We start from the raw sequence: 27,097 nt of genomic DNA on the forward strand, positions 1-27,097 counted from the left end.
CATCACATGAGTATGTGGTGCAGTGACATTTACCGATGGGACCATGGCACGAGGGCCTGAATATCGAGCAAAAAAGAATGAAAGTGCTGGCGGAACTCGGTGGGTCGGGCAGCATATACCTCGTTTAGTGCGAGGTAAAGCCAGCAACGTCCGATCAAGGATAGTCCAAGGGTCACCAAAGAAGTAGATCCTGCCACAACCAGAGAGCTGTGCTGCTGAACTACTATCTACCTTCTAGTCTGAAGAAGAGTCTCGACCCGAAACATCACCCATTCCTTCCATCCAGATATACTACCTGTCCCGCTGAGTTACTCCAGCATTTTGTGTCTACGGTTTAAACCAGCATCTGCAATTCCGTCCTACACATTACTATCTACCTCTTTGGTGACCCTCGGACTCTTCTTGATCAGACTTTGCTGGCTTTACCTTATACTAAACGTTATTCCCTTATGTATCTGTACACTGTAAATGGCTCGATTGTAATCATGTGTTGTCTTTCTGCTGACTGGGTAGCACACAACAGAAGATTTTCACTGTACCTCGGTACACGTGACAATAAACTGAACTACCCTGAGGTGGTGAATGGTGACTGGAGTTTAGACATGGAGACAGGCTGCACTGACCTGCCATCACCCTGTACACTAACACTATCCTACACACGGGACCATTTACAAATTACAGAAAACAATTAACATACAAACCTGTACACTTTTGGAGCGCGGGAGGAATCCTTAGCGGTCACAGGGAGAATGTACTCACTCTGTACAGACAGCACCCATAGTCAGGATGGAACCGGGGTCTCTGTAAGGCAGCAACTCTACCGCTGCGCCATTGTGCTGCCCCATATTAAAATGTAGTTGTTTAGTTTCTGTTTTCTACCATGGTTATGTTTATGGTAGAACCTGCCTCTTGCAGGTCTTTGTTCAATTTCCAGCCGTAGAACCCTGCCCGAGTGTAAATGTTTCTCTGAGCCCAGCACTGGCCAAAAACCGACCTAGTGTAACCCGGTCCTTCTGCTTGAACAGAGGTGGTTTGGGGACCTGGATCACCTCTTTCAATGCCTCTTTCTACAGTCAATGTTGCCCAGTTCTGCCCCCCTCCACACAGCTCATCTCGGCCTGACCCAAGATGTCCTCTGTCATTTTTCCTCCATTGAAGCTGCCTGACCCGCTGAGATCCATAAGACATAGGAGCAGAATTGGGCCATTCGGCTCATCGAGTCTGCTCTGCCATTTGATCTTGGCTGATCTCTTTATTTTCCCCCTCTCAACCTCATTCTCCTGCCTTCTCCTCTTAACCCTTGACACCCGCACTAATCAAGAACCTATCAATCTCCCCTTTAAAATCACCCGATGACTTGGCCTCCACAGCCGTCTGTGGCAATGAATCCCACAGATTCACCACCCTCTGACTAAAGAGATTCCTCCTCATCTCCTTTCTAAAGGTACGTCCTTATATTCTGAGGCTGTGCCCTCTGGTCCTATACTCTCCCACTAGTGGAAACATCCTCTCCACGTCCACTCTGTCCGGCCCTTTCAATTAGTTCACGCTGCCCGACCAGCAGGGTTACTCCAGGTGTTTTATTCAGGATTGCTGGCAACTGCAGTTCCTTATGCCTCCGTTGTTAGAGCATGTTTGTGTTATTGGGATTGAGTGGGAGTTGGTGGCTGGGATTAGTCTGTCACTTGCGCGGGGTATGGAGGGGGCTGGTGGGGGGGGGCATTGTCTGGTGGTCTCCATCCATGTTGACGGTCTGTGTTTTTTCCAGCGGCCGCTGCTGGAAGAGAAGGCCCCTGTTGCTCCCTGGTTGTTGGCTCTCTTCGTATTTGTGGTGTGTGGATCAGGTGGGTGGTTCGCTTGGATGATGGTGGTGGTGGTGGTGGTGGTGGTGGTGGCGGTGGGCGCGGGCGGCGGTGAGCGGCCGGGATGGTGGCGGTGGGTGTGGGCACCAGCCTCGTCTTCTCCCTTTCCTGCCTCCTCGGCCATCACGTACTCGGTAGTCTACCACCTCCTCAAAATGTAAATTTGAGTCCCCCCCCCGTCTCCATCAGTGTACTCTGAGAACGGCCACTCTGCCCACTGACCTGGTGCCAGCTCCGTGTGGGAACTATCCAAACAGTCCCGTTGTGCCGAAGACAGACACAGAGTGCTGGAGTAACTCAGCGGGTCGGGCAGCATCTGTGGAGAACATGGATAGGTGACGTTTCACAGAGTGCTGGAGTTGCTCAGCGGGTCGGGCAGCATCTGTGGAGAACATGGATAGGTGATGTTTCACAGAGTGCTGGAGTAACTCAGCGGGTCAGGCAGCATCTGTGGAGAACATGGATAGGTGATGTTTCACAGAGTGCTGGAGTAACTCAGCGGGTCAGGCAGCATCTGTGGAGAGGAGGAATGAGGGACGTTTAGAGTCGAGACCCTTCTTCACCAGGGTGGTGAATCTGTGGAATTCATTGCCACAGAAGGCTGTGGAGGCCAAGTCAGGGGTTATGGGGAGAAGGCCGGAGAATGTGGTTAGGAGGGAGAGATAGATCAGCCATGATTGAATGGTGGGGTAGACTTGATGGGCCAAATTACCTAATTCTGCTCCTATCACTTAAGACCATGAATCTCTCAACCCGGTCTCATCTGAAAAAGGTGTGCTGGCTCTGGAGAGGGTCCAGAGGAGGTTTACAAGAATGACCCCAGGAATGAGTGGGTTAACCTATGATGAGCATTTGTGGGCACTGGGCCTGTACTCGCTGGAGTTTCAAAGAATGAGGGGGACTTCATTGAAACGTACAGAACAGTGAGCGGCCTGGATAGAGTGGATGTGGAGAGGATGTTTCCACTAGTGGGAGAGTCTAGGACCAGAGGGCACAGCCTCAGAATTAAAGGATGTTCTTTTAGGACGGAGATGAGGAGGAATTTCCTTTTTCAGGTGGTGGATCTGTGGGATTCTTTGCCACAGACGGCTGTGGAGGCCACAAGTCAGTGGAGATATTTAAGGCAGAGAGAGATAGATTCTTGATTAGTGTGGGTGTCAGGGGTTATGGGGAGGAGAATGGGGTTAGGAGGGAGAGATAGATCAGCCATGGTTGAATGGTGGACTGGACTTGATGGGCCGAATGGCCTAATTCTGCTCCTATCCCTTATGAACAAATGAAACGTCACCCATTCCTTCTCTCCAGCGATGCTGCCTGTCCCGCTGAGTTATTCCAGTGTTTTGTGTCTGTCTTTGGGGTAAATCAGCGTCTGCTGTTCCTTGCCGCGCAGTCCCATTGCTCAATTCTCTCACAATTCTGCACGTTTCCCCCTCAAGTATTGCAATCACGCAACAACACAGAAACTGGCCCTTCGGCCCGACTCAGCCACACTGACCAAGATGCCCCACCTGAGCTCATCATAGTTGGTCCATATCCCCCTCAATCTTTCCTCTCATGTACCCGTCCAAATGTTTTTATCTTCCTCAATTCACAATGTACAACTCTGGGCCAAGGGGCGCGTGCTCCTATGCTGTATTGTACTATGTCCCTGCACCTAATTCACCATTGCTGTTTGCTGGAGAAAGTTCCAAAATCCCCTTGCTGTCTACTTGTCGGTGTCTCCAAACTTCACTCCAGAAGCCCTGACTCCGACATTTATACTTTGTCTCCTGGTGCCAGACTCCCGAACGAAGGAAGATTGTCCCCTCTTTGTTTCTGAATGGTTTCAATGGAATGTAGGTGAATGCCCTACTCATAGAAACATAGAAAATAGGTGCAGGAGGAGGCCATTCAGCCCTTCCAGCCAGCACCGCCATTCACTGTGATCATGGCTGATCATCCACAATCAGTAACCCGTGCCTGCCTTCGCCCCATATCCCTTGATTCCACTAGCCCCTAGAGCTCTATCTAACTCTCTCTTAAATCCATCCAGTGAATTGGCCTCCACTGCCCTCTGTGGCAGAGAATTCCACAAATTCACAACTCTCTGGGTGAAAAAGTTCCTTCTCACCTCAGTTTTAAATGGCGTCCCCTTTATTCTAAGACTGTGGCCCCTGGTTCTGGACTCGCCCAACATTGGAACATTTTTCCTGCATCTAGCTTGTCCAGTCCTTTTATAATTTTATATGTCTCTATAAGATCCCCTCTCATCCTTCTAAACTCCAGTGAATACAAGCCTGGATACTCTGTGCAAGGTATCCATCTACTGAAAACTACTTTAAAAGCCTCTGGCTTTGGGTAACTTGTGACAATGCTCCCGCTTCTCCATCGGTATCTTTCCGATTGCCGTTGCTTAAGAGTCCGGGCTCCTGGGGTCAAAGAGCAAATTGCGTAGTGGGTATTGACATGTGGCTCTGGTTAGGACCATTTGTCAATAGACAATAGGTGCAGGAGGAGGCCATTCGGCCCTTCGAGCCAGCACCGCCCATTCAATGTGATCACGGCCGATCATCCACAATCAGTACCCCGTTCCTGCCTCTCCCATACCCCCTGTCTCCGCTATCATTAAGAGCTCTATCTAACTCTCTTGAAAGCATCCAGAGAATTGGCCTCCACTGCCTTCTGAGGCAGATAATCCCACAGATTTGCCACTCTCTGAGTGAAAAAGTTTTTCCTCATCTCCCTCTTAATGGCCTACCCCTTATTCTTAAACTGTGGCCCCTGGTTCGGGACTCCCCCAACATCGGGAACATGTTTCCTGCCTCTAGCGTGTCCAATCCCTTAATAGTCTTATATGTTTCAATAAGATTATTGCTGGCACCATTATCATGGGGTCAGCTCTGCTTATTCTGCCGTCTAATCCTCTCCTCCTTTCTCCATTCTGCAGCGATTTTCCAGATTATTCAGAGTATCCGGATGGGCGCATGAAGACAGACAGACCGGCCGGAGGGAACAGTTTTCCGTTTATCGAATGCTGACTTTCCCCCCCCCCCCCCCTGCCCTCCCCCCCCTCTCTCTGTCTCTCTCTCTCGCTCACTCACTCTGACTCCGGATCATTCCTGATCAACTCTTGTTCGGACTGATCAAACAAAAACCCTTTTTGTCTTACAAAGTTAGCCACGTCGAAACCAAACAAAACTAAAACAAACAAACAAAAAAAGATCACAATCTGCGACCAGTATTTCCAAGTAATAAGAGAAGTGGGTGGACCTATAGACCACGTTTTATAAATACATATATATAATATAAGTTATAGAATTAGTTCCTCTGGCCATCTGGGCAGGGCACACATTCCAGTTGGTGATGCTCGATGTGAACTGACCACTTCTCGTCCCCGTAGACACAAGACTGTCCTAACTCGCTCGCCCTTTGCCAGGGCCGGGTGCACCTGCCGCCATTTCCCCGGCACTTTCTCATCTGTTTTTTTATCGTTCGGTGGCCTCGGGGGTTTGCCTCCGAGCTTGGGGCCGCCACCCCGGGCCGCTCGATGTCTCCCGCACCCCGCCGTGAAGACCGCGGCCGCCGGCGGGGACCATCGCGGCCGACCGCGGAGAGAGGAGGGCGCCAGCCGTGTCGTGTGCGGCCCTCCGCCGCCGTCCCGTCCGATCGGGTCCCGTTTGAAGGGACCACAATCAGCAGGGTTCATTCCGCGTGACTTTGGAAGGAAACGGGAACAAGACAGGAATTTAAAATCTGCATGCTGACTTTACGTATCTAACCGCAGCTTTGCAGCAAAGCCGTGGACTCTGCTCACAGTGGGGGGGATGGTAGGCTGCTCATCACTGCCTCTCCTGTCCTGGGTGGCCAGGGTCCTTCTCCCAACGGCCACCGTTGGACCCCCCTCTCGGGGGGAGGGTGCAAACTGCTGCCCGTCGCGCAGGTTTAACAAATGCATTTTCCTTCGGTGGAGACCCGCTGGAGGTTTCGTGAGGTACTGGGTCACTGCGGGTACGGTTATCCTACCGGCCTCTCTCGTTCCCCCCCCCCGTCTCCCGTCTCCCGTCCCCCACCCTTATGCAGTGCCTCTCCCTCCCTCCGGCACCGAGCCCGGGTGCAGTGCCAGTCCATCTCCGGCACCGTGCCCGGGTGCAGTGCCAGTCCATCTCCGGCACCGTGCCCGTGTGCAGTGCCAGTCCATCTCCGGCACCGTGCCCGTGTGCAGTGTCTCTCCCTCTCTCCGGCACCGAGCCCGGGTGCAGTGCCAGCCCATCTCTCCGGCACCGTGCCCGGGTGCAGTGCCAGCCCATCTCTCCGGCACCGTGCCCGGGTGCAGTGCCTCTCCCTCTCTCCAGCACTGAGCCCGGGTGCAGTGCCAGTCCATCTCCGGAACCGTGCCCGTGTGCAGTGCCTGTCCATCTCTCCAGCACTGAGCCCGGGTGCAGTGCCAGCCCATCTCCGGCACCGTGCCCAGGTGCAGTGCCAGCCCATCTCTCCAGCACTGAGCCCGGGTGCAGTGCCTCTCCCTCTCTCCGGCACCGTGCCCGGGTGCAGTGCCAGTCCATCTCCGGCACCGTGCCCGGGTGCAGTGCCAGTCCATCTCCGGCACCGTGCCCGGGTGCAGTGCCTCTCCCTCTCTCCAGCACTGAGCCCGGGTGCAGTGCCAGTCCATCTCCGGCACAGTGCCCGTGTGCAGTGCCAGTCCATCTCCGACACCGTGCCCAGGTGCAGTGCCAGCCCATCTCTCCAGCACTGAGCCCGGGTGCAGTGCCAGCCCATCTCCCAGGACCAACCCCTGACCACATCGATGAGGGGACCTAGTCCCACCATTCACCCCCTGCCCCACGAGCATGGCCCTTGTCATCGGCCCAATGTCTGTTCAGATGGCATTTTCACACAGCGCTCTCTGCTGCCATTGAGGCATCGCTGCACCGCTGGAGATGGCTCGTCTCAAAACACGGGCTCTCCACAGCTCTCCTGCAGGTTCTTAGCCATTGGTGCAGGCGCCTTTACTCTGAAACTCAAAGTACTGTTCCCATGCCAGGACAGTGTAGAGGGAGCTTCACTCTGTACCTGACCCCAGGAGTGTGTGGTGGGACAGTGTAGAGGGAGTGTCACTCTGTACCTGACCCCAGGAGTGTGTGGTGGGACAGTGTAGAGGGAGTGTCACTCTGTACCTGACCCCAGGAGTGTGTGGTGGGACAGTGTAGAGGGAGCTTCACTCTGTATCAAACCTGTGCCGTTATAACTTTAGTTTCAGTACAAGTGTTTTTAAAACAAAAGAAATTGAGGAGTTGAATTGATAATTAAAAATGATTCCTGTCAATCTCTGTGCTGTTGGATGCGTGGGACGTGTGTGCCGCAGGGCAGAACTGTTTGCACGTGAGGCCCTCCAGGCAGTCTCTCCCAGCACGGGTACAGTGGGCAGCTGGCTCTCTCCCAGCACGGGTACAGTGGGCAGTCTCTCCCAGCACGGGTACAGTGGGCAGCCACCTCTCTCCCAGCACGGGTACAGTGGGCAGTCTCTCCCAGCACGGGTACAGTGGGCAGCTGGCTCTCTCCCAGCACGGGTACAGCGGGCAGCCACCTCTCTCCTGTCCTACCCCCCTCATGCCCCAGTGCGGCATTGCGTGTTTGTTCCCCAGCAGTCCGTTGGCCTCTGAAGGTTCAGTGGAATCAAGCCACTCACTCCAGCTGTTGTCATCAAAGAGTAATTATTACTGTGCGTGTGTTTGGGATGGTGTGATGGTCTGGGTGCATCTCACATCCATAGATGGTTTGGCCTCAGAGCCCGCACAAGCTGGACGCTAGGATGTCCGCTAATTGTCAGCACCGTGCAGGCTCGGGGTGGTGGACTGAGTGACCGGCCCCTCCTCCAGCTCCACTTCCAGCACACAAACCTCGGGCATTCTCTCTCTCTCTCTCCCTCTCTCTCTCTCTCTCTCTCTCCTGCCCACTGCCACCCTCGGGAGCCCCGGTCGATCCTGTAGCCTGGGTAACGAGCAGGGTCGGAGAGTGCTGGGACCCACGACCCATGAGCCAGTCCCTCAATGTGATGAGCCGGCGCTGCTGCTGCTGCTGTGGCGTTTCCCCCAGGGGTTCTGGCGAGCGAGGATGGAGGCTCAAATCATCTCATCTCGTCCACTGGTCGCTTGGCCAGTCACACCGCAGTGCAGGAGGACCCAGCCCAACACAGCAGGCAGCCCAGCCCAGCCCAGCCCAGCCCGCGTGTTCTAGTTGTGTACGGCCCCACATGCCAACACTGCTCTCCACACTCTGACCTTCTAACCACACGGGTCACCTCCCAGGGGCCGCTGCCTCTGACCTCTGACCTCTAACCGTGCCCCGGTTGGATTTTTACCCTTTGAGTTCCCAGACCCTGAAAAGTGAATTTTGTACTGGCTGCTTTTGCAATTTTGTAAAAGTCGTATTTAACAGCAATAAAAGTATTACCTGCTCATTGTCAATGATGGTGGCTGTCCGATTCATAAATCCCCAGCTGGGTTATCGCCTGACTGTCCATGAGGTCGTCACACAACTCCTCGGGCCGACCGCAGAGGGAGGTGAACATCAACCCGTCTTCCAGTGCAGGTTTTTTTATGAAACAAAAAATGTATACAATCCAACTCCAAAGACGTACAGGTATGTAGGTTAATTGACTGGGTAGATGTAAAAATTGTCCCCAGTGAGTGTAGGATAGTGTTAATGTGCGGGGATCGCTGGGCGGCACGGACCCGGTGGGCCGAAGGGCCTGTTTCCGCTCTGTATATATATGATATGATATGAATATATCTTTATTGTCATTGTACAGGGGGGTACAACGAGATTGGGAATGCGCCTCCCATACGATGCAATAATTTAATTGATTTAAACAACAACAACCCAACGAGACAAATTGTACCAGTGTTAAGACAGAATAAAGTGCAAGTAGATCTGTGCCGGTTCACTGTGCGATGTGGCCATCCGGCTCAGCAGGACCGGTTCATAGCAGCTATGGCCCTGCCTGGGGATGAAGCTGTTCTTGAGTCTGGAGGTGCGGGCGTAGAAGGCCTTGTATCGTCTGCCCGATGGAAGGAGTTCGAACAGACTGTTGCAGGGGTGTGAAGAGTCTTTGTGGATGTTGGTGGCTTTTCTGAGGCATCGTGTGTTGTAGATGCCCTCCAAGGCTGGTAGCTGTGTTCCGATGGTCCTCTGAGCTCTATGGACCTCCCGCTGAAGAGCGTTTCCTCTCTGCCTCCGAGCAGTTGAGGTACCACACAGGGATGCCATGTGTTAGGATACTCTCTATGGTGCAGCGGTATTTGATTATTAAAAATATTATTTACAACGCAATAAAACAAAAACGGAACCCACCACCTTAATACAGTACAAACTAAATGAACTACAATACAACTATCCTTGTCCAGGATGCATTCCCCCCACCAACATGGTGCCCAGCGGTCCTGGAAATCCCATGGACAGCGCGTGGTTCCTCTACAACCCCACCCCGGGTCGGACCGAACCCCGGAAAAAGGGGCAGGCAGCCCACTCCATCCCCCTCAACCCCCTTATCCTCCATCCCTCCTCTTCTCCCTCCTATTCCCCCCTCCCTCCCTCCTCTTCTCCCCCCCCAGGACATAGACTTAATAGACAATAGGTGCAGGAGGAAGCCAATCGGCCCTTCGAGCCTGTGCGCACCGCCATTCAATGTGATCATGGCTGATCATTCTCAATCAGTACCCCGTTCCTGCCTTCTCCCCATACCCCCTGACTCCTCTATCCTTAAGAGCTCTATCCAGCTCTCTCTTGAATGCATTCAGAGAATTGGCCTCCACTGCCTTCTGAGGCAGAGAATTCCACAGATTCACAACTCTCTGACTGAAGAAGTTTTTCCTCATCTCCGTTCTAAATGGCCGACCCCTTATTCTTAAACTGTGTGGCCCCTTGTTCTGGACTCCCCCAACATTGGGAACATGTTTCCTGCCTCTAACGTGTCCAACCCCTTAATAATCTTATAGGTTTCGATAAGATCTCCTCTCATCCTTCTAAATTCCAGTGCATACAAACCTAGTCGCTCCAGTCTTTCAACATACGACAGTCCCGCCATTCCGGGAATTAACCTAGTAAACCTACGCTGCACGCCCTCAATAGCAAGAATATCCTTCCTCAAATTTGGAGACCAAAACTGCACACAGTACTCCAGGTGCGGTCTCACTAGGGCCCTGTACAACTGCACACAGTACTCCAGGTGCGGTCACACTAGGGTCCTGTACAACTCCTCTTGTTATGAAGGCCAACATTCCATTGGCTTTCTTCACTGCCTGCTGTACCTGCATGCTTCCTTTCAGTGACTGATGCACTAGGACACCCAGATCACGTTGTTCGTCCCCTTTTCCTAACTTGACACCATTCAGATAATAATCTGCCTTCCTATTCTGACCACCAAAGTGGATAACCTCACACTTATCCACATTAAACTGCATCTGCCATGCATCCGCCCACTCACACAACCTGTCCAAGTCACCCTGCAACCTCATAGCATCTTCCTCACAGTTCACACTACCACCCAGCTTTGTATCATCGGCAAATTTGCTAATGGTACTTTTAATCCCTTCATCCAAGTCATTGATGTATAATGAACTTGTTAAGTGCAGCAGCACAACAGGCATGTAAACATAGAATGCTATACATACCATCATAAAATCAGCATGAACACACATGTAAAAAACATTGTGCAAAGGCAAACACAATGTCCCTGGCCTGTCCCCACTTAGGCGATTGTTTTGGCGACTGCCGGCGACTGTCAAAGCCGTAGCAGATCGCCGAACTTTTACCCCACGACAATGCCGAGTCAGGTCGAGATTACACCCTCTTCAAAAACATCGCAAAATTCCCACACTGCCAATGCTTCTCCGGCGTCCTAATTGTCGCTGAAATCACTGACAAGTCGATAAGTACTTGAGAGTTTTGAACTATAACATCTTGTATGAGTTACTTAAAAACCAAGCTTCACGGCAACAAGGAATAAACAGGATTTACTTCCAGTTTACTAATAGCTGTATTAAAAAAATATATATATTTAAAAGTGATTCAGTGGATTTTTGTGAAAAGTGTGTGCGCATCCTTTGAAAACGTACGGAGGATGCATACCTGGATTCTGGGTTGCATGTCTGGGTTGGGAGCCCACTTTAAATGTAATGGCTGATGGCCATAAGCATCGCGAAAATCCCCAACGCTTACCTGACCGTCAAACTCGCCTCCAATCTACCCGTCAAATGTCCTGACGGTAAATAAATTGGTTAAACACAAGTATTTTATGGTATTTTGAAATGACGTTACTTATTTTAATATTACGTGCTTCTAAATACATCTAAGAGAAACTAGCAAACCTGGGGACGGAAGCTGACAGCGCCCGCAATAAGCAACGATACCTGGCGACAAGCCGGCTGTCGCCGAGAGATTTCAAACCGCATGATTTCTCAGCCGAGATCCACTACGATCTTTGGAAGACTCCTCACGATCATGCCTCACGATCAGCCTAGTCGCCGGCAGTCGCCTTAAAATCGCCTAAGTGGGACAGGCCCTTTAGTCTAGACACTGTACGTCTCCAAAGACGTACAGGTATGTAGGTTAATTAGACAATAGACAATAGACAATAGGTGCAGGAGTAGGCCATTCAGCCCTTCGAGCCAGCACCGCCATTCAATGCGATCATGGCTGATCACTCTCAATCAATACCCCGTTCCTGCCTTCTCCCCATACCCCCTCACTCCGCTATCCTTAAGAGCTCTATCCAGCTCTCTCTTGAAAGCATCCAACGAACTGGCCTCCACTGCCTTCTGAGGCAGAGAATTCCACACCTTCACCACTCTCTGACTGAAAAAGTTCCTCCTCATCTCCGTTCTAAATGGCCGACCCCTTATTCTTAAACTGTGGCCCCTTGTTCTGGACTCCCCCAACATTGGGAACATGTTTCCTGCCTCTAATGTGTCCAATCCCCTAATTATCTTATATGTTTCAATAAGATCCCCCCTCATCCTTCTAAATTCCAGTGTATTGGCTGGGTAAATGTAACAATTGTCCCTAGTGGGTGTAGGATAGTGTTAATGTGCGGGGATCGCTGGGCGGCACGGACTTGGTGGGCCGAAGGGCCTGTTTCCGCGCTGTATATATATGATATGATATGATAAACAGGCCCTTTAGTTCAGAGACTACATCTGGAGATTGCCTGATAGTTGTGGGTAAGAAGCTGCCCCTGAACCTGGATTAATGGCCTCCTCCTGCATCTATTGTTTTGGAGATTCAGCGCGGAAACAGGCCCTTCGGCCCACCGGGTCCCTTCGGCCCACCGGGTCCCCACATACTAACACCATCGACTATCCTACACACACACACACACACACTAGGGACAATTTTTCCATTTGCCCAGCCAATTAGCCTACACACCTGCACGTCTTTGGAGTGTGGGAGGAAACCGAAGATCTCGGAGAAAACCCACGCAGGTCACGGGGAGAACGTGCAAACTCCGTACAGACGGCGCCCGTGGTCGGGATGGAACCTGAGTCTCTGGCGCTGCAAGCGCTGTAAGGCAGCAACTCTACCGCTGTGCCACCCGATTGTCTATTATTATTATTATTATTATTATTATTGTTCCATCTGGGACATATGACAATCATATCATATCATATCATATATATACAGTGCGGAAACAGGCCTTTCGGCCCACCAAGTCCGTGCCGCCCAGCGATCCCCGCACACTAACACTATCCTACACCCACTAGGGACAATTGTTACATTTACCCAGCCAATTAACCTACAAACCTGTACGTCTTTGGAGTGTGGAAGGAAACCGAAGATCTCGGAGAAAACCCACGCAGGTCACGGGGAGAACGTACAAACTCTGTACAGACGGCGCCCGTAGTCAGGATCGAACCTGAGTCTCCGGCGCTGCATTCGCTGTAAGGCAGCAACTCTACCGCTGCGCCACCGTGCCGCCTGAAACACCCTTGACTATCACTCTAAAGTGCAAGAAGTGTTGATCTGGGCAGAAAAGTGTGTGTGGGGGGGGGGGGGGGGGGATGGGGAGTGGGTGGTGTGGGTTTGGGGTGTATGTGGCGGGGTGGGTGTGGGATTGGGGGTGTGGTGTGGGGTGGTGTGGGTTGGGGGTGGGTGGGGAGAGGGGTGGGTGGGGGGTGGGGTGGGTGGTGTGTGGGGTGGGTTTGGGGGTGTGGGGTATGTGGTTTGGGGGAGTGGGGTGGGTGGTTTGGGGGTGTGTTGTGGTGTGGGTTTGGGGGTGTGGTGTGGGTTTGGGGGTATGGGGTAGGTGGTGTAGGTGTGGGGTATGTGGAGTGGTGTGTGGGTGGGGGGTGTGTGGGTGTGGGGTGTGGGTGGTGTGGGTTTGGGGGGGTGTGGGGTGGGTTTGGGGGGGGTGGGGTGTGAGTGGGGGATGTGAGGGGGGTGGTGTGGGTTTGGGGTGGTGTGGGTTTGGGTTTGTGGGTGTTGTGTGGTGTGGGTGGGTGGGTGGTGTGGGTGGGGGGTTGTGGTGAGGGGGGTGTTGTGGGTTTGGGGGTGTGGGGTGGGTGGGTTTGGGGGTGTGGGGTGTGAGTGGGAGATGTGAGGGGGGTGGTGTGGGTTTGGGGGTGTGTGGGGTGGGTGGTGTGGGTTTGGGGGGGTGTGGGGTGGGTTTAGGGGTGTGGGGTGTGAGTGGGAGATGTGAGGGGGGTGGTGTGGGTTTGGGGGTGTGTGGGGTGGGTGGTGTAGGTGTGGGGTATGTGGAGTGGGGTGTGGGTGGTGTGGGTTTGGGGGTGTGTGGGGTGGGTGGGTGGGTTTGGGGTGTGGGGTATGTGGAGTGGGGTGTGGGTGGTGTGGGTTTGGGGGTGTGGGGTGGGTGGGGTGGGTTTGGGGGTGTGGGGTGTGAGTGGGAGATGTGAGGGGGGTGGTGTGGGTTTGGGGGTGTGTGGGGTGGGTGGTGTAGGTTTGGGGTATGTGGAGTGGGGTGTGGGTTTGGGGGTGTGTGGGGTGGGTTTGGGTGTGTGGGGTGGGTTTGGGGGTGTGAGTGGGGTATGTGGAGTGGGGTGTGGTGGGGTGTGTGGGTTTGGGGGGGTGGGGTGTGTGGGTTTGGGGGTGTGGGTGTGGTGGGGTGTGTGGGTTTGGGGGTGTGTGGGGTGGGTAGTTTTGGGTTTGGGGGTGTGGGTTTGGGGGTGTGGGTGTGGTGGGGTGTGTGGGTTTGGGGGTGGGTGGTTTTGGGTTGGGGGGTGTTGTGTGGTGGGGTGTGTGGGTTTGGAGGTGTGGGGTGGTGGGGTGTTGTGTGGTGGGGTGTGTGGGTTTGGGGGTGTGGGTGTGGTGGGGTGTGTGGGTGGGGTGGGGTGTGTGGGTTTGGGGGTGTGGGTTGGTGGGGTGTGTGGGTGGGGTGTGTGGGTGGGGTGTGTGGGTTTGGGGGTGGGTAGTTTTGGGTTTGGGGGTGTGTGGGTTTGGGGTGTGTGGGTTTGGGGGTGTGGGGTTTGGGGGTGTGGGTGTGGTGGGGTGTGTGGGTGGGGTGTGTGGGTTTGGGGGTGGGTGGTTTTGGGTTTGGGGGTGTGTGGGTTTGGGGGTGTGGGGTGTGTGGGTTTGGGGGTGTGGGGTGTGTGGGTTTGGGGGTGTGTGGGTTTGGGGGTGTGGGTGTGGTGGGGTGTGTGGGTGGGGTGTGGGTTTGGGGGTGGGTGGTTTTGGGTTTGGGGGTGTGGGGTGGTGGGGTGTGTGGGTTTGGGGGTGTTGTGTGGTGGGGTGTGTGGGTTTGGGGGTGTTGTGTGGTGGGGTGTGGGTTTGGGGGTGTGTGGGTTTGGGGGTGTGGGGTGGGGTGTGTGGGTTTGGGGGTGTGTGGGTTTGGGGGGGTGTTGTGTGGTGGGGTGTGTGGGTTTGGGGGTGTGTGGGTTTGGGGGTGGGTGGTTTTGGGTTTGGGGGTGTGTGGGGTGGGGTGTGTGGGTTTGGGGGTGTGTGGGTTTGGGGGTGGGTGGTTTTGGGTTTGGGGGTGTGTGGGTTTGGGGGTGTGTGGGGTGGGGTGTGTGGGTTTGGGGGTGTGTGGGTGGGGTGTGTGGGTTTGGGGGTGTGTGGGTGGGGTGTGTGGGTTTGGGGGTGTGTGGGTTTGGGGGTGGGTGGTTTTGGGGGTGTGGGGTGGTGGGGTGTGTGGGGTGGGGGTGTGTGGGGTGGGGGTGTGTGGGGTGGGGGTGTGTGGGTTTGGGGGTGTGTGGGTTTGGGGGTGTGTGGGGTGGGGGTGTGTGGGTTTGGGGGTGTGTGGGGTGGGGGTGTGTGGGGTGGGGGTGTGTGGGTTTGGGGGTGTGTGGGGTGGGGGTGTGTGGGTTTGGGGGTGTGTGGGTTTGGGGGTGGGTGGTTTTGGGGGTGTGTGGGGTGTGGGGGTGTGTGGGTTTGGGGGTGTGGGGTGGTGGGGTGTGTGGGGTGTGTGGGGTGTGGGGGTGTGTGGGTTTGGGGGTGTGTGGGGGTGGGGTGTGTGGGTTTGGGGGTGTGGGGTGTGGGGTGGGGGTGTGTGGGTTTGGGGGTGTTGTGTGGTGGGGTGTGGGTTTGGGGGTGTGTGGGGTGTGTGGGGTGTGTGGGGTGTGGGGGTGTGTGGGTTTGGGGGTGTGTGGGGGTGGGGTGTGTGGGTTTGGGGGTGTGGGGTGTGGGGTGGGGGTGTGTGGGTTTGGGGGTGTTGTGTGGTGGGGTGTGTGGGTTTGGGGGGGGGGGGTAGTTTTGGGTTTGGGGGGGGGGTGGGCTGTAGAAGGAGGGTGCAATGATCAGTCGCCTACAGCTGGTGGCGCTGTAGCCTAGGTGCTGGCGGCACGGTGTCCGCGCGTCCCATCTTGGCGCGGCTCGCCGCTCTCGGCGCCAAGTAGGCCTCAGGCCTCGGGCGGGACTCGACGCGCGGGCGGATCGGCGGCAGCGGGAGGTCGGGTTACCTCAGCTTTCTCGTTGAATCGATGCCGGGGACTGAGCGAGGCCGCTACTCCGGCCGCTCGATGGAGTTTTTGTTTGTTTATTTTGTTTCCGTGCGGCCTCCTCTTCCCTCTTCCCTCCCCCCCGTCAGGGCCGGGCCGGGCCGGGCCGCACCGCGCCATTACCCCAGGGGGGGAGGAGAGGCCTAGTACAGTGGGCCCGGCCCGGCCTCACTCATCCCTCACACCCCCCTCTATGTGGGGTAGGGTAGGGCTCAGCTCAGCACCGCCGGCCACTAGGCCTCGTCGCCGCCGTTTAAAGGCTTCTCTGGGCGGCACTGGATCACTGGAAACGTGCTCTGGGCGGCACTGGATCACTGGAAACGTGCAGGGAGAGAGAGACTCGGCTGCACTGGTTCTGGTCCTGGTCCTGGTCCTGGTCCTTGTCCTTGTCCTTGTCCTGGTTCTGGTCCTGGTTCTGGTCCTGGTCCTGGTCCTGGTCCTGGTCCTGGTCCTGGTCCTGGTCCTGGTCCTGGTCCTGGTCCTTGTCCTTGTCCTTGTCCTGGTTCTGGTCCTGGTCCTGGTCCTGGTCCTTGTCCTTGTCCTTGTCCTTGTCCTTGTCCTGGTTCTGGTCCTGGTCCTGGTTCTGGTTCTGGTCCTGGTCCTGGTCCTGGTCCTAGTCCTTGTCCTAGTCCTGGTCCTGGTCCTGGTCCTTGTCCTTGTCCTTGTCCTTGTCCTGGTTCTGGTCCTGGTCCTGGTTCTGGTTCTGGTCCTGGTCCTGGTCCTGGTCCTAGTCCTTGTCCTAGTCCTGGTCCTGGTCCTGGTCCTAGTCCTGGTCCTGGTCCTTGTTCTGGTCCTGGTCCTAGTCCTTGTCCTAGTCCTGGTTCTTGTTCATGTCCTGGTCCTGGTCCTGGTCCTAGTCCTTGTCCTAGTCCTGGTTCTTGTTCATGTCCTGGTCCTGGTCCTGGTCCTAGTCCTGGTCCTGGTCCTGGTTCTTGTTCATGTCCTGGTCCTGGTCCTGGTCCTGGTCCTTGTTCTGGTCCTGGTCCTGGTCCTAGTCCTGGTCCTGGTCCTGGTCCTGGTCCTTGTTCTGGTCCTGGTCCTGGTCCTAGTCCTGGTCCTTGTTCTGGTCCTAGTCCTTGTCCTGGTCCTGGTCCTGGTCCTGGTTCTTGTTCTAGTCCTAGTCCTGGTCCTGGTCCTAGTCCTGGTCCTGGTCCTGGTCCTGGTCCTGGTCCTTGTTCTGGTCCTAGTCCTTGTCCTAGTCCTGGTCCTGGTCCTGGTCCTGGTTCTTGTTCTAGTCCTAGTCCTGGTCCTGGTCCTAGTCCTGGTCCTGGTCCTGGTCCTGGTCCTTGTTCTGGTCCTAGTCCTTGTCCTAGTCCTGGTCCTGGTCCTGGTCCTGGTTCTTGTTCTAGTCCTAGTCCTGGTCCTGGTCCTAGTCCTGGTTCTGGTCCTGGTTCTGGTCCTGGTCCTAGTCCTGGTTCTGGTCCTAGTCCTGGTCCTAGTCCTTGTCCTGGTCCTGGTCCTAGTCCTGGTCCTTGTTCTGGTCCTAGTCCTTGTCCTAGTCCTGGTCCTAGTCCTTGTCCTAGTCCTGGTCCTTGTTCTGGTCCTAGTCCTGGTCCTTGTTCTGGTCCTAGTCCTTGTCCTAGTCCTGGTCCTAGTCCTTGTCCTGGTCCTGGTCCTTGTTCTGGTCCTAGTCCTGGTCCTTGTTCTGGTCCTAGTCCTGGTCCTTGTTCTGGTCCTAGTCCTGGTCCTAGTCCTTGTCCTAGTCCTGGTCCTGGTCCTGGTCCTTGTTCTTGTTCTTGTTCTGGTCCTAGTCCTAGTCCTGGTTCTGGTCCTGGTCCTAGTCCTAGTCCTGGTCCTGGTTCTGACTCTGGTTCTGGTCCTGGCTCTGGTCCTAGTCCTGGTTCTTGTTCTGGTCCTGGTTCACGTCCTGGTCCGGGTCCTGGGTCCTGGTTCTGACTCTGGTTCTAGCCCGGGTCCTGGTTCTGGTCCGGGTCCTGGTTCTGGTCCTAGTCCTGGTTCTGACTCTGGTTCTGGTCCTAGTCCTGGTTCACGTCCTGGTTCTGGATCTGGTTCTGGTCCTGGATCTGGTTCTGACTCTGGTTCTGGTCCTAGTTCTGGTTCTGGTCCTGGTCCTGGTTCACGTTCTGGTCCTGGTTCACGTCCTGGTTCTGTTTCTGGTCCTGGTTCACGTCCTGGTTCTGGTCCTGGTTCTGGTCCTAGTCTTGTTTCTGGTCCTGGCTCTGGTCCGGGTCCTGGTTCTGTTTCATGTCCTGGTCCTAGTCCTGGTTCTGGTACTGGTCCTAGTTCCGGTCCTGGTCCTGGTACTGGTCCTAGTTCCGGTCCTGGTCCTGGTACTGGTCCTAGTTCTGGTCCTGGTCCGGGTCCTGGTTCTGTTTCATGTCCTGGTACTGGTCCTGGTCCTAGTTCTGGTCCTGGTCCGGGTCCTGGTTCTGTTTCATGTCCTAGTTCCGGTCCTGGTACTGGTCCTAGTCCTAGTTCTGGTCCTGGTTCTGGTCCTGGTCGGGGTCCTGGTTCTGTTTCATGTCCTGGTACTGGTCCTAGTTCTGGTCCTGGCACTGGTTGATCACTGTGCAAACACCTCACCAGTGGTTATCTCGTGCAGTTACTCTCATGAGTAGAGTAGTGTAGTGATGAAGAGGGCCTTTTTGACCAAGTTGAGGAGATCTAGTTGCTCAATCCCCTTTTTAAATGACTGAACATCGGGAGCAGCACATGTGTGTTGGGTGGTGGCATATTCCAATCCCTTATCTTCCAAGGGTAAAGGGAATATTGGTAGCAAAGTTTTTCCTCATCTCTGTTCTAAATGGTCGACCCCTTATTCTTAAACTGTGTGTGTGTCCCCTGGTTCTGGACTTCCCCAACATTGGGAACATGTTTCCTGCCTCTAACGTGTCCAATCCCTTAATAATCTTATATGTTTCAATAAGATCCCCTCTCATCCTTCTAAATTCCAGTGTATACAAGCCCAGTCGCTTCAGTCTTTCAACATACGACTGTATGTAGGTTAATAGACCTTATGTAGGGTAGACAATAGACAATAGGTGCAGGAGGAGGCCATTCGGCCCTTCGAGCCAGCACCGCCATTCAATGTGATCATGGCTGATCTTCCACAATCAGTACCCCGTTCCTGCCTTCTCCCCATACCCCCTGACTCCTTAATCGGCTTGGTAATGACAAGAGGAGTTGAGTACAGGAGCAAAGAGGTCCTTCTGCAGTTGTACACGGCCCTAGTGAGACCGCACCTGGAGTACTGTGTGCAGTTTTGGTCCCCAAATTTGAGGAAAGACATTCTTGCTATTGAGGGAGTGCAGCGTAGGTTCACCAGGTTAATCCCCGGGGTGGCGGGACTGTCGTATGTTTGAAAGACTGGAGCGATTGGGCTTGAATACACTGGAATGTAGAAGGATGAGAGGGGATCTTATTGAAACGTACAAGTCTATTAGTATACGGGACCCGCGGCCTTACATCTGTGTTTCTCATTTGGTGCAGGTCCACAATCTAGAGGAGTGGGGCCATGGGCGACAGTGACGACGAGTACGATCGGCGACGCAGGGACAAATTTCGGCGAGAAAGGAGCGACTACGATCGGTCGCGGGAGCGTGACGACAGGAGGAGGGATGATTGGAACGACCGGTGAGGCAGGGGTTCTCCTCCACTCGTCTGGCGCAGTCCCTCAGGATCAGGGATGAGTTTAGTTTAGTTGAGAGGTAGAGCGCGGAAACAGGCCCTTCGGCCCACCAAGTCCGCGCCGACCAGCGACTCCCGTACACCAGCACGACCCTACACACGCACGCACACCAATTATACCAATTACACGCACGCACACCAATTGCGCGGTTGCGCAACGGTAGAGTTGCTGCTTTACAGCGAATGCAGCGCCGGAGACTCAGGTTCGATCCTGACTACGGGCGCTGTACTGTAAGGAGTTTGTACGTTCTCCCCGTGACCTGCGTGGGTTTTTTCCGAGATCTTCGGTTTCCTCCCACACTCCAAAGACGTACAGGTATGTAGGTTAATTGACTGGGTAAATGTAAAAATTGTCCCTAGTGTGTGTAGGATAGTGTTAATGTACGGGGATCGCTGGGCGGCACGGACTTGGTGGGCCGAAAAGGCCTGTTTCCACGCTGTATCTGAAATATGAAAAATAATAAAAAATATACCGGGCCAATTAGCCTACAGAAGATAGACACAAAATGCTGGAGTAACTCAGCAGGACAGGCAGCATCTCTGGAGAGAAGGAACGGGTGATGGGGACTGAAGAAGGGTCTCGACCCGAAACGTCACCCATTCCTTCTCTCCAGAGATGCTGCCTGTCCCGCTGAGTTCCTCCAGCATTTTGTGTCTATCTTTGGTTTAAACCGGCATCTGCAGTTCCTTCCTACACAATGAGCCTACAAGTCTTTCGCGTGTGGGAGGAAACTGGAGATCTCGGAGAAAACCCACGCAGGTCACGGGGTGAACGTACAAACTCCGTGCAGACAGCCCCCTTAGTCAGGATCGTGTCTGGGTCTCTGGCGCTGTGAGGCAGCAACTCTACCGCTGCGCCATCGTGTCATTCGAGTACTGAGGTTTCAGACCAGGCCAATGAGAGGTCTGCAGACACTGTAGACTTTAGACTGTATACACCGAGTCCGTGCCGACCAGAGATCACACCGTTCACTAACACTATCCTACACACTGGGGACAATTTTACCAAAGCCGGTTAACCTACAAACCTGTGCGTCTTTGGATTGTGGGGGGAAACTGAAAGCCCACACGGTCATGGGGAGAACGTGCAAACTCCGTACAGACAGCACTCGTAGTCAGGATTGAAGCAAGGTCCCTGGAGCTGTGAGGCAGCAGCTCTACCCGCTGCGCCTCGCGTTCCGATATCCCCGACCATCGGGGTAATGCCGCACCCAGCCTGCACGCTGTTTGTGCCGCGCTTCATAAGGACACGCTTCTACTGTTGGGTCTGCCCTGTCCGTGCTGTTGTCAGCCTCATCTGGTTTGCCTGCTGAAGTGGCTGAGACCAAGGGTGGCACGGTGGCGCAGCGGTAGAGTTGCTGCCTCACAGCGAATGCAGCGCCGGAGACTCAGGTTCGATCCCGACTACGGGCGCCGTCTGTACGGAGTTTGTACGTTCTCCCCGTGACCTGCGTGGGTTTTCTCCAGGATCTTCGGTTTCCTCCCACACTCCAAAGACGTACAGGTATGTAGGTTAATTGGCTGGGCAAATGTAAAAATTGTGCCTAGTGGGTGTAAGATAGTGTTAGTGTGCGGGGATCGCTGGGCGGCGCGGACTCGGTGGGCCGAAGGGCCTGTTTCTGCGCTGTATCTCTAAATCTAAAACAAATCTAAATCTTGCCTTGCAGAGAGTGGGACAGGGGGAGAGAGCGGCGGAGCCGGGAGTACCGGGATTACGACCGAGGGAGACGTGAACGTTTCTCTCCACCGCGACACGACCTCAGCCCACCACAGAAACGAGTGCGCCGGGACTGGTGAGTACTGGAGCCGCAGAGAGGGCATCTTATGCTGCTGCGTGTGAGTGTGCACTGCCTCCATCTCCGATTCAACAAAGGACATCCTTTACCTTTGCCATAAAGCGACAACAGGCACAGATAGGGTAGACATTCACAATCTTTTTCCCAGGATGGACAAATCAAATACTAGAGAGTGTAGGGAAAAAAACTGCAGATGCTGGTAAAAATCGAAGGTAGGCACAAAATGATGGAGTAACTCAGAAGGTCAGATGGCATCTCTGGAGAGAAGGAATGGGTGACTTTTGTCCTGCCCCCTTCCCTTTACATCAGTCTAAAGAAGGGCCTCGACCCGAAACGTTACCCGTTCCTTCTCTCCAGAGATGCTGCCTGACCCGCTGAGTTACTCCAGCATTCTGTGTCTACCTTTGGCACGGTCATTGTCAGACAAATATTCAGGGATAGTATCGTCTCTGCTGTTCTCAGGCAACTGAACCATCCTATCACCAACCAGAGAGCGATCAATAGACAATAGGTGCAGGAGTAGGCCATTCGGCCCTTCGAGCCAGCACCACAAAGACCATCGGGACTGTCTTTAATCGGACTTGACTGGACATTATCTTGCACAAAACGTTATTCTCTTTATCCCGTATCTGTACACAGTGGATGGCTCGATTGTAATGGAAAGAACTGCAGATGCTGGTTTAATTGTAATCATGTGTTGTCTTTCTGCTGACTGGATGGCACGCAACAAAAAGCTTTTCTCTGTACATTTGACACTAAACTAAACTGTGGTGCTCAGCCATCTTCAGGTGATGACCTCAGCGAGGTGTATAAAAAAATCACGAGGGGCATAGACAGGTTGAATGCACAGTCTTTTTCCCAATTCTCCTCGCACTTGGTGAGACCGCACCTGGAGTATTGCGTACAGTCTTGGTCTCCTAATCTGAGGAAAGACATTCTTGCCTTAGAGGGAGTACAGAGAAGGTTCACCAGATTGATCCCTGGGATGGCAGGACTTTCATATGAAGAAAGACTGGATAGACTGGGCTTGTACTCGCTGGAATTTAGAAGACTGAGGGGGGATCTTATTGAAACATATAAAATTCTTAAGGGGTTGGAGAGGCTAAATGCGGGAAGATTGTTCCCGATGTTGGGGAAGTCCAGAACCAGGGGTCACAGCTTAAGGATAAGGGGGAAGTCTTTTAGGACCGAGATGAGAAAACATTTCTTCACACAGAGAGTGGTGAGTCTGTGGAATTCTCTGCCACAGAAGGTAGTTGAGGCCAGTTCATTGGCTATATTTAAGAGGGAGTTAGATGTGGCCCTTGTGGCTAAAGGGATCAGGGGGTATGGAGAGAAGGCAGGTACAGGTTACTGAGCTGGATGATCAGCCATGATCATATTGAATGGCGGTGCAGGCTCAAAGGGCCGAATGGCCTATTCCTGCACCTATTTTCTATGTTTCTAAACGTTGCCCTCAGCTTTTAGAACAACTCTGTCCACCCATACAGTAACTTCAGTGCTTCCATATTATGACAATCCTTCAGACCACTTCTTAACTTCCCCTGCTCCAAGCCGAATGGTCCGAATATTTCCTTGTAATCGGAGACCCTGATCCCCGATAATCCGTGTTATTCCCATTTTTTCCTGGTGTCGAGACCATTCCCAGTCCCGCCGGTGAGGCATCTGGCCCCATTATGGTACATTGAGTCCTCGTTTAGGTTTATTATTGCCACGTGTACCAAGGTGCAGTGAATAGCTATCCAAACAGATCAGATAATACTACATGTAAGTACAGTAATTTTTTAGATTTAGATTTAGAGATACAGCGCGGAAACAGGCCCTTCGGCCCACTGAGGCCGTGCCGCCCAGCGATCCCCGCACACTAACACTATCCTACACACACTAGGGACAATTTTTACATTTACCCAGTCAATTAGCCTACATACCTGTACGTCTTTGGAGTGTGGGAGGAAACCGAAGATCTCGGAGAAAACCCACGCAGGTCACAGGGAGAACGAACAAACTCCTTACAGACGGCACCCGTAGTCAGGATCGAACCTGAGTCTCCGGCGCTGCATTCGCTGTAAGGCAGCAACTCTACCGCTGCGCCACCGTGCCGCCCTTTATATATATATATATATATATATATATATATATATATATATGTTGAACTCGACTAGAATAGGTAGAGCAAAGGGGAAGATACAGAGTGCAGAATATAGTTCTCAGCATAGTATCGCCCCTGTTCCACAGACAAACAAAGTCCAATGTCCGCAATGGGGTAGAGGTGAATCGGACAGTGCCCGAGTTTACAGAAGGACTGTTCAGAAGCCTGGTAACAGGAGAAGAAGCTGTTCCTGAGTCTGGTGGTGCACGCTTTCAAGCTTCTGTGCCTTCTGCCAGATGGGAGGGAGGGGGAGAGGGAGGGGGAGTGACCGGGGTGGGACAGGGACAAGTCTTTGATTATGTTGGCTGATTTTCCGAGGCAGCGTGAAGTGTAGATGGAGTCGATGGCTGGGAGTCTGGTCTAGGCTGCGTCCACAACTCTCTGCAATATCTTGCCGTCTTGGGCAGAGCTGTTCCCAAGCCGAGCTGTGATGCAGAGAGCTCCCCGACTTACGATGCTTCGACTTACGATATTTTGACTTTACAGCCACGTGATCAGGTGTATTAAATACATTTACCACACCATATTTTCGATTTACGACGGGTCTATCGGAACGTAACCCCATCGTAGGTCGAGGAGCACCTGTATGTGCGTCCGGGAACAGTTCAGGAGGCACAGATGTCTGTAAGACCATCCTATCAGCTCCCCTTGCTCCACATTGTCAGTAATCCTGTCACTGGCTCCCCTGGGTGCATCTGTGTTGGTGTGCAGAATTTGTTGATGTGCTGTTACAGGGTGTTACAGTGTATGAGCAGTGTGTTACAGTGTGTTACAGGGTGTTACAGTGTGTTACAGTGTATGAACAGTGTGTGAACAGTGTGTTACAGGGTGTTACAGTGTATGAACAGTGTGTGAACAGTGTGTTACAGTGTATGAACAGTGTGTTAGTGTATGAACAGTGTGTTACAGTGTATGAACAGTGTGTTACAGTGTATGAACAGTGTGTTACAGTGTATGTACAGTGTGTTACAGTGTGTTACAGTGTAGTTACAGTGTATGTACAGTGTGTTACAGTGTATGTACAGTGTGTTACAGTGTATGTACAGTGTGTTACAGTGTATGTACAGTGTGTTACAGTGTATGAACAGTGTGTTACAGTGTATGTACAGTGTGTTACAGTGTGTTACAGTGTATGCACAGTGTGTTACAGTGTATGCACAGTGTGTTAGTGTGTTACAGTGTATGAACAGTGTGTTACAGTGTGTTACAGTGTATGTACAGTGTGTTACAGTGTATGAACAGTGTGTTACAGTGTGTTACAGTGTTTTACAGTGTTACAGTGTGTTACAGTGTGTTAGTGTATGAACAGTGTGTGTACAGTGTGTTACAGTGTGTTACAGTGTATGTACAGTGTGTTACAGTGTATGAACAGTGTGTTACAGTGTGTAACTGTGTTACAGTGTGTTACAGTGTATGAACAGTGTGTTAGTGTATGAACAGTGTGTTAGTGTATGAACAGTGTGTTACAGTGTATGAACAGTGTGTTACAGTGTATGAACAGTGTGTTACAGTGTATGAACAGTGTGTTACAGTGTATGAACAATGTGTTACAGTGTGTTACAGTGTAGTTACAGTGTATGTACAGTGTATGAACAGTGTGTTACAGTGTATGTACAATGTGTTACAGTGTGTTACAGTGTATGCACAGTGTGTTACAGTGTATGCACAGTGTGTTACAGTGTGTTACAGTATATGTACAGTGTGTTACAGTGTAAGAACAGTGTGTTACAGTGTATGTACAGTGTGTTACAGTGTATGAACAGTGTGTTACAGTGTATGTACAGTGTGTTACAGTGTATGTACAGTGTGTTACAGTGTATGCACAGTGTGTTACAGTGTATGCACAGTGTGTTACAGTGTATGCACAGTGTGTTACAGTGTATGAACAGTGTGTTACAGTGTATGAACAGTGTGTTACAGTGTATGTACAGTGTGTTACAGTGTATGAACAGTATGTTACAGTGTGTACAGTGTTACAGTGTGTTACAGTGTATGAACAGTGTGTTAGTGTATGAACAGTGTGTTACAGTGTATGAACAGTGTGTTACAGTGTATGAACAGTGTGTTACAGTGTATGAACAGTGTGTTACAGTGTATGAACAGTGTGTTACAGTGTGTTACAGTGTAGTTACAGTGTATGAACAGTGTGTTACAGTGTATGTACAATGTGTTGCAGTGTGTTACAGTGTATGCACAGTGTGTTACAGTGTATGCACAGTGTGTTACAGTGTGTTACAGTATATGTACAGTGTGTTACAGTGTGTTACAGTGTATGAACAGTGTGTTACAGTGTATGTACAGTGTGTTACAGTGTATGAACAGTGTGTTACAGTGTGTTACAGTGTATGAACAGTGTGTTACAGTGTATGAACAGTGTGTTACAGTGTATGAACAGTGTGTTACAGTGTGTTACAGTGTATGAACAGTGTGTTACAGTGTATGAACAGTGTATGAACAGTGTATGAACAGTGTATGAACAGTGTATGAACAGTGTATGAACAGTGTGTTACAGTGTGTTAGTGTGTTACAGTGTGTTAGTGTATGAACAGTGTGTACAGTGTGTTACAGTGTATGAACAGTGTATGAACAGTGTATGAACAGTGTGTTACAGTGTATGAACAGTGTGTTACAGTGTGTTACAGTGTATGAACAGTGTGTTAGTGTATGAACAGTGTTACAGTGTATGAACAGTGTGTTATAGTGTATGAACAGTGTGTTACAGTGTATGTACAGTGTGTTACAGTGTAGTTACAGTGTATGTACAGTGTGTTACAGTGTATGAACAGTGTGTTACAGTGTATGTACAATGTGTTACAGTGTGTTACAGTGTATGCACAGTGTGTTAGTGTATGAACAGTGTGTTACAGTGTATGAACAGTGTGTTACAGTGTATGAACAGTGTGTTACAGTGTATGAACAGTGTGTTACAGTGTATGAACAGTGTGTTACAGTGTATGAACAGTGTGTTACAGTGTATGAACAGTGTGTTACAGTGTATGTACAGTGTGTTACAGTGTGTTACAGTGTAGTTACAGTGTATGTACAGTGTGTTACAGTGTATGTACAGTGTGTTACAGTGTATGTACAGTGTGTTACAGTGTATGTACAGTGTGTTACAGTGTATGAACAGTGTGTTACAGTGTATGTACAGTGTGTTACAGTGTGTTACAGTGTATGCACAGTGTGTTACAGTGTATGCACAGTGTGTTAGTGTGTTACAGTGTATGAACAGTGTGTTACAGTGTGTTACAGTGTATGTACAGTGTGTTACAGTGTATGAACAGTGTGTTACAGTGTGTTACAGTGTTTTACAGTGTTACAGTGTGTTACAGTGTGTTAGTGTATGAACAGTGTGTGTACAGTGTGTTACAGTGTGTTACAGTGTATGTACAGTGTGTTACAGTGTATGAACAGTGTGTTACAGTGTGTAACTGTGTTACAGTGTGTTACAGTGTATGAACAGTGTGTTAGTGTATGAACAGTGTGTTAGTGTATGAACAGTGTGTTACAGTGTATGAACAGTGTGTTACAGTGTATGAACAGTGTGTTACAGTGTATGAACAGTGTGTTACAGTGTATGAACAATGTGTTACAGTGTGTTACAGTGTAGTTACAGTGTATGTACAGTGTATGAACAGTGTGTTACAGTGTATGTACAATGTGTTACAGTGTGTTACAGTGTATGCACAGTGTGTTACAGTGTATGCACAGTGTGTTACA

General features: G+C 52.1%; 1 protein-coding gene and 1 long non-coding RNA gene across 3 annotated transcripts in view; both read left to right on the plus strand.

Moving 5' to 3' along the window:
• Positions 1-1,712: 1,712 nt before the first annotated feature.
• On the plus strand, positions 1,713-8,305 carry LOC144609183 (uncharacterized). The gene is made up of 2 exons (XR_013549302.1): positions 1,713-1,844; positions 4,789-8,305. It is a non-coding gene; the product is annotated as an uncharacterized LOC144609183 (long non-coding RNA).
• A 7,352-nt stretch (positions 8,306-15,657) lies between these two features.
• The window catches only part of srrt (serrate RNA effector molecule homolog (Arabidopsis)), a 62,623-nt gene continuing 51,183 nt past the window's right edge, over positions 15,658-27,097 (plus strand). For both annotated transcript variants that reach the window (XM_078427758.1, XM_078427759.1), the window contains exons 1-3: positions 15,658-15,735; positions 19,235-19,378; positions 21,100-21,225. In XM_078427758.1, the coding sequence (XP_078283884.1) occupies positions 19,260-19,378; positions 21,100-21,225 (245 nt within the window). In that variant the 5' untranslated portion in view covers positions 15,658-15,735; positions 19,235-19,259. The remainder of the gene's footprint in view (positions 15,736-19,234; positions 19,379-21,099; positions 21,226-27,097) is intronic.

This window comes from Rhinoraja longicauda, chromosome 34 (assembly GCF_053455715.1).
Source record: "Rhinoraja longicauda isolate Sanriku21f chromosome 34, sRhiLon1.1, whole genome shotgun sequence".
Taxonomy (NCBI): domain Eukaryota; kingdom Metazoa; phylum Chordata; class Chondrichthyes; order Rajiformes; family Arhynchobatidae; genus Rhinoraja; species Rhinoraja longicauda.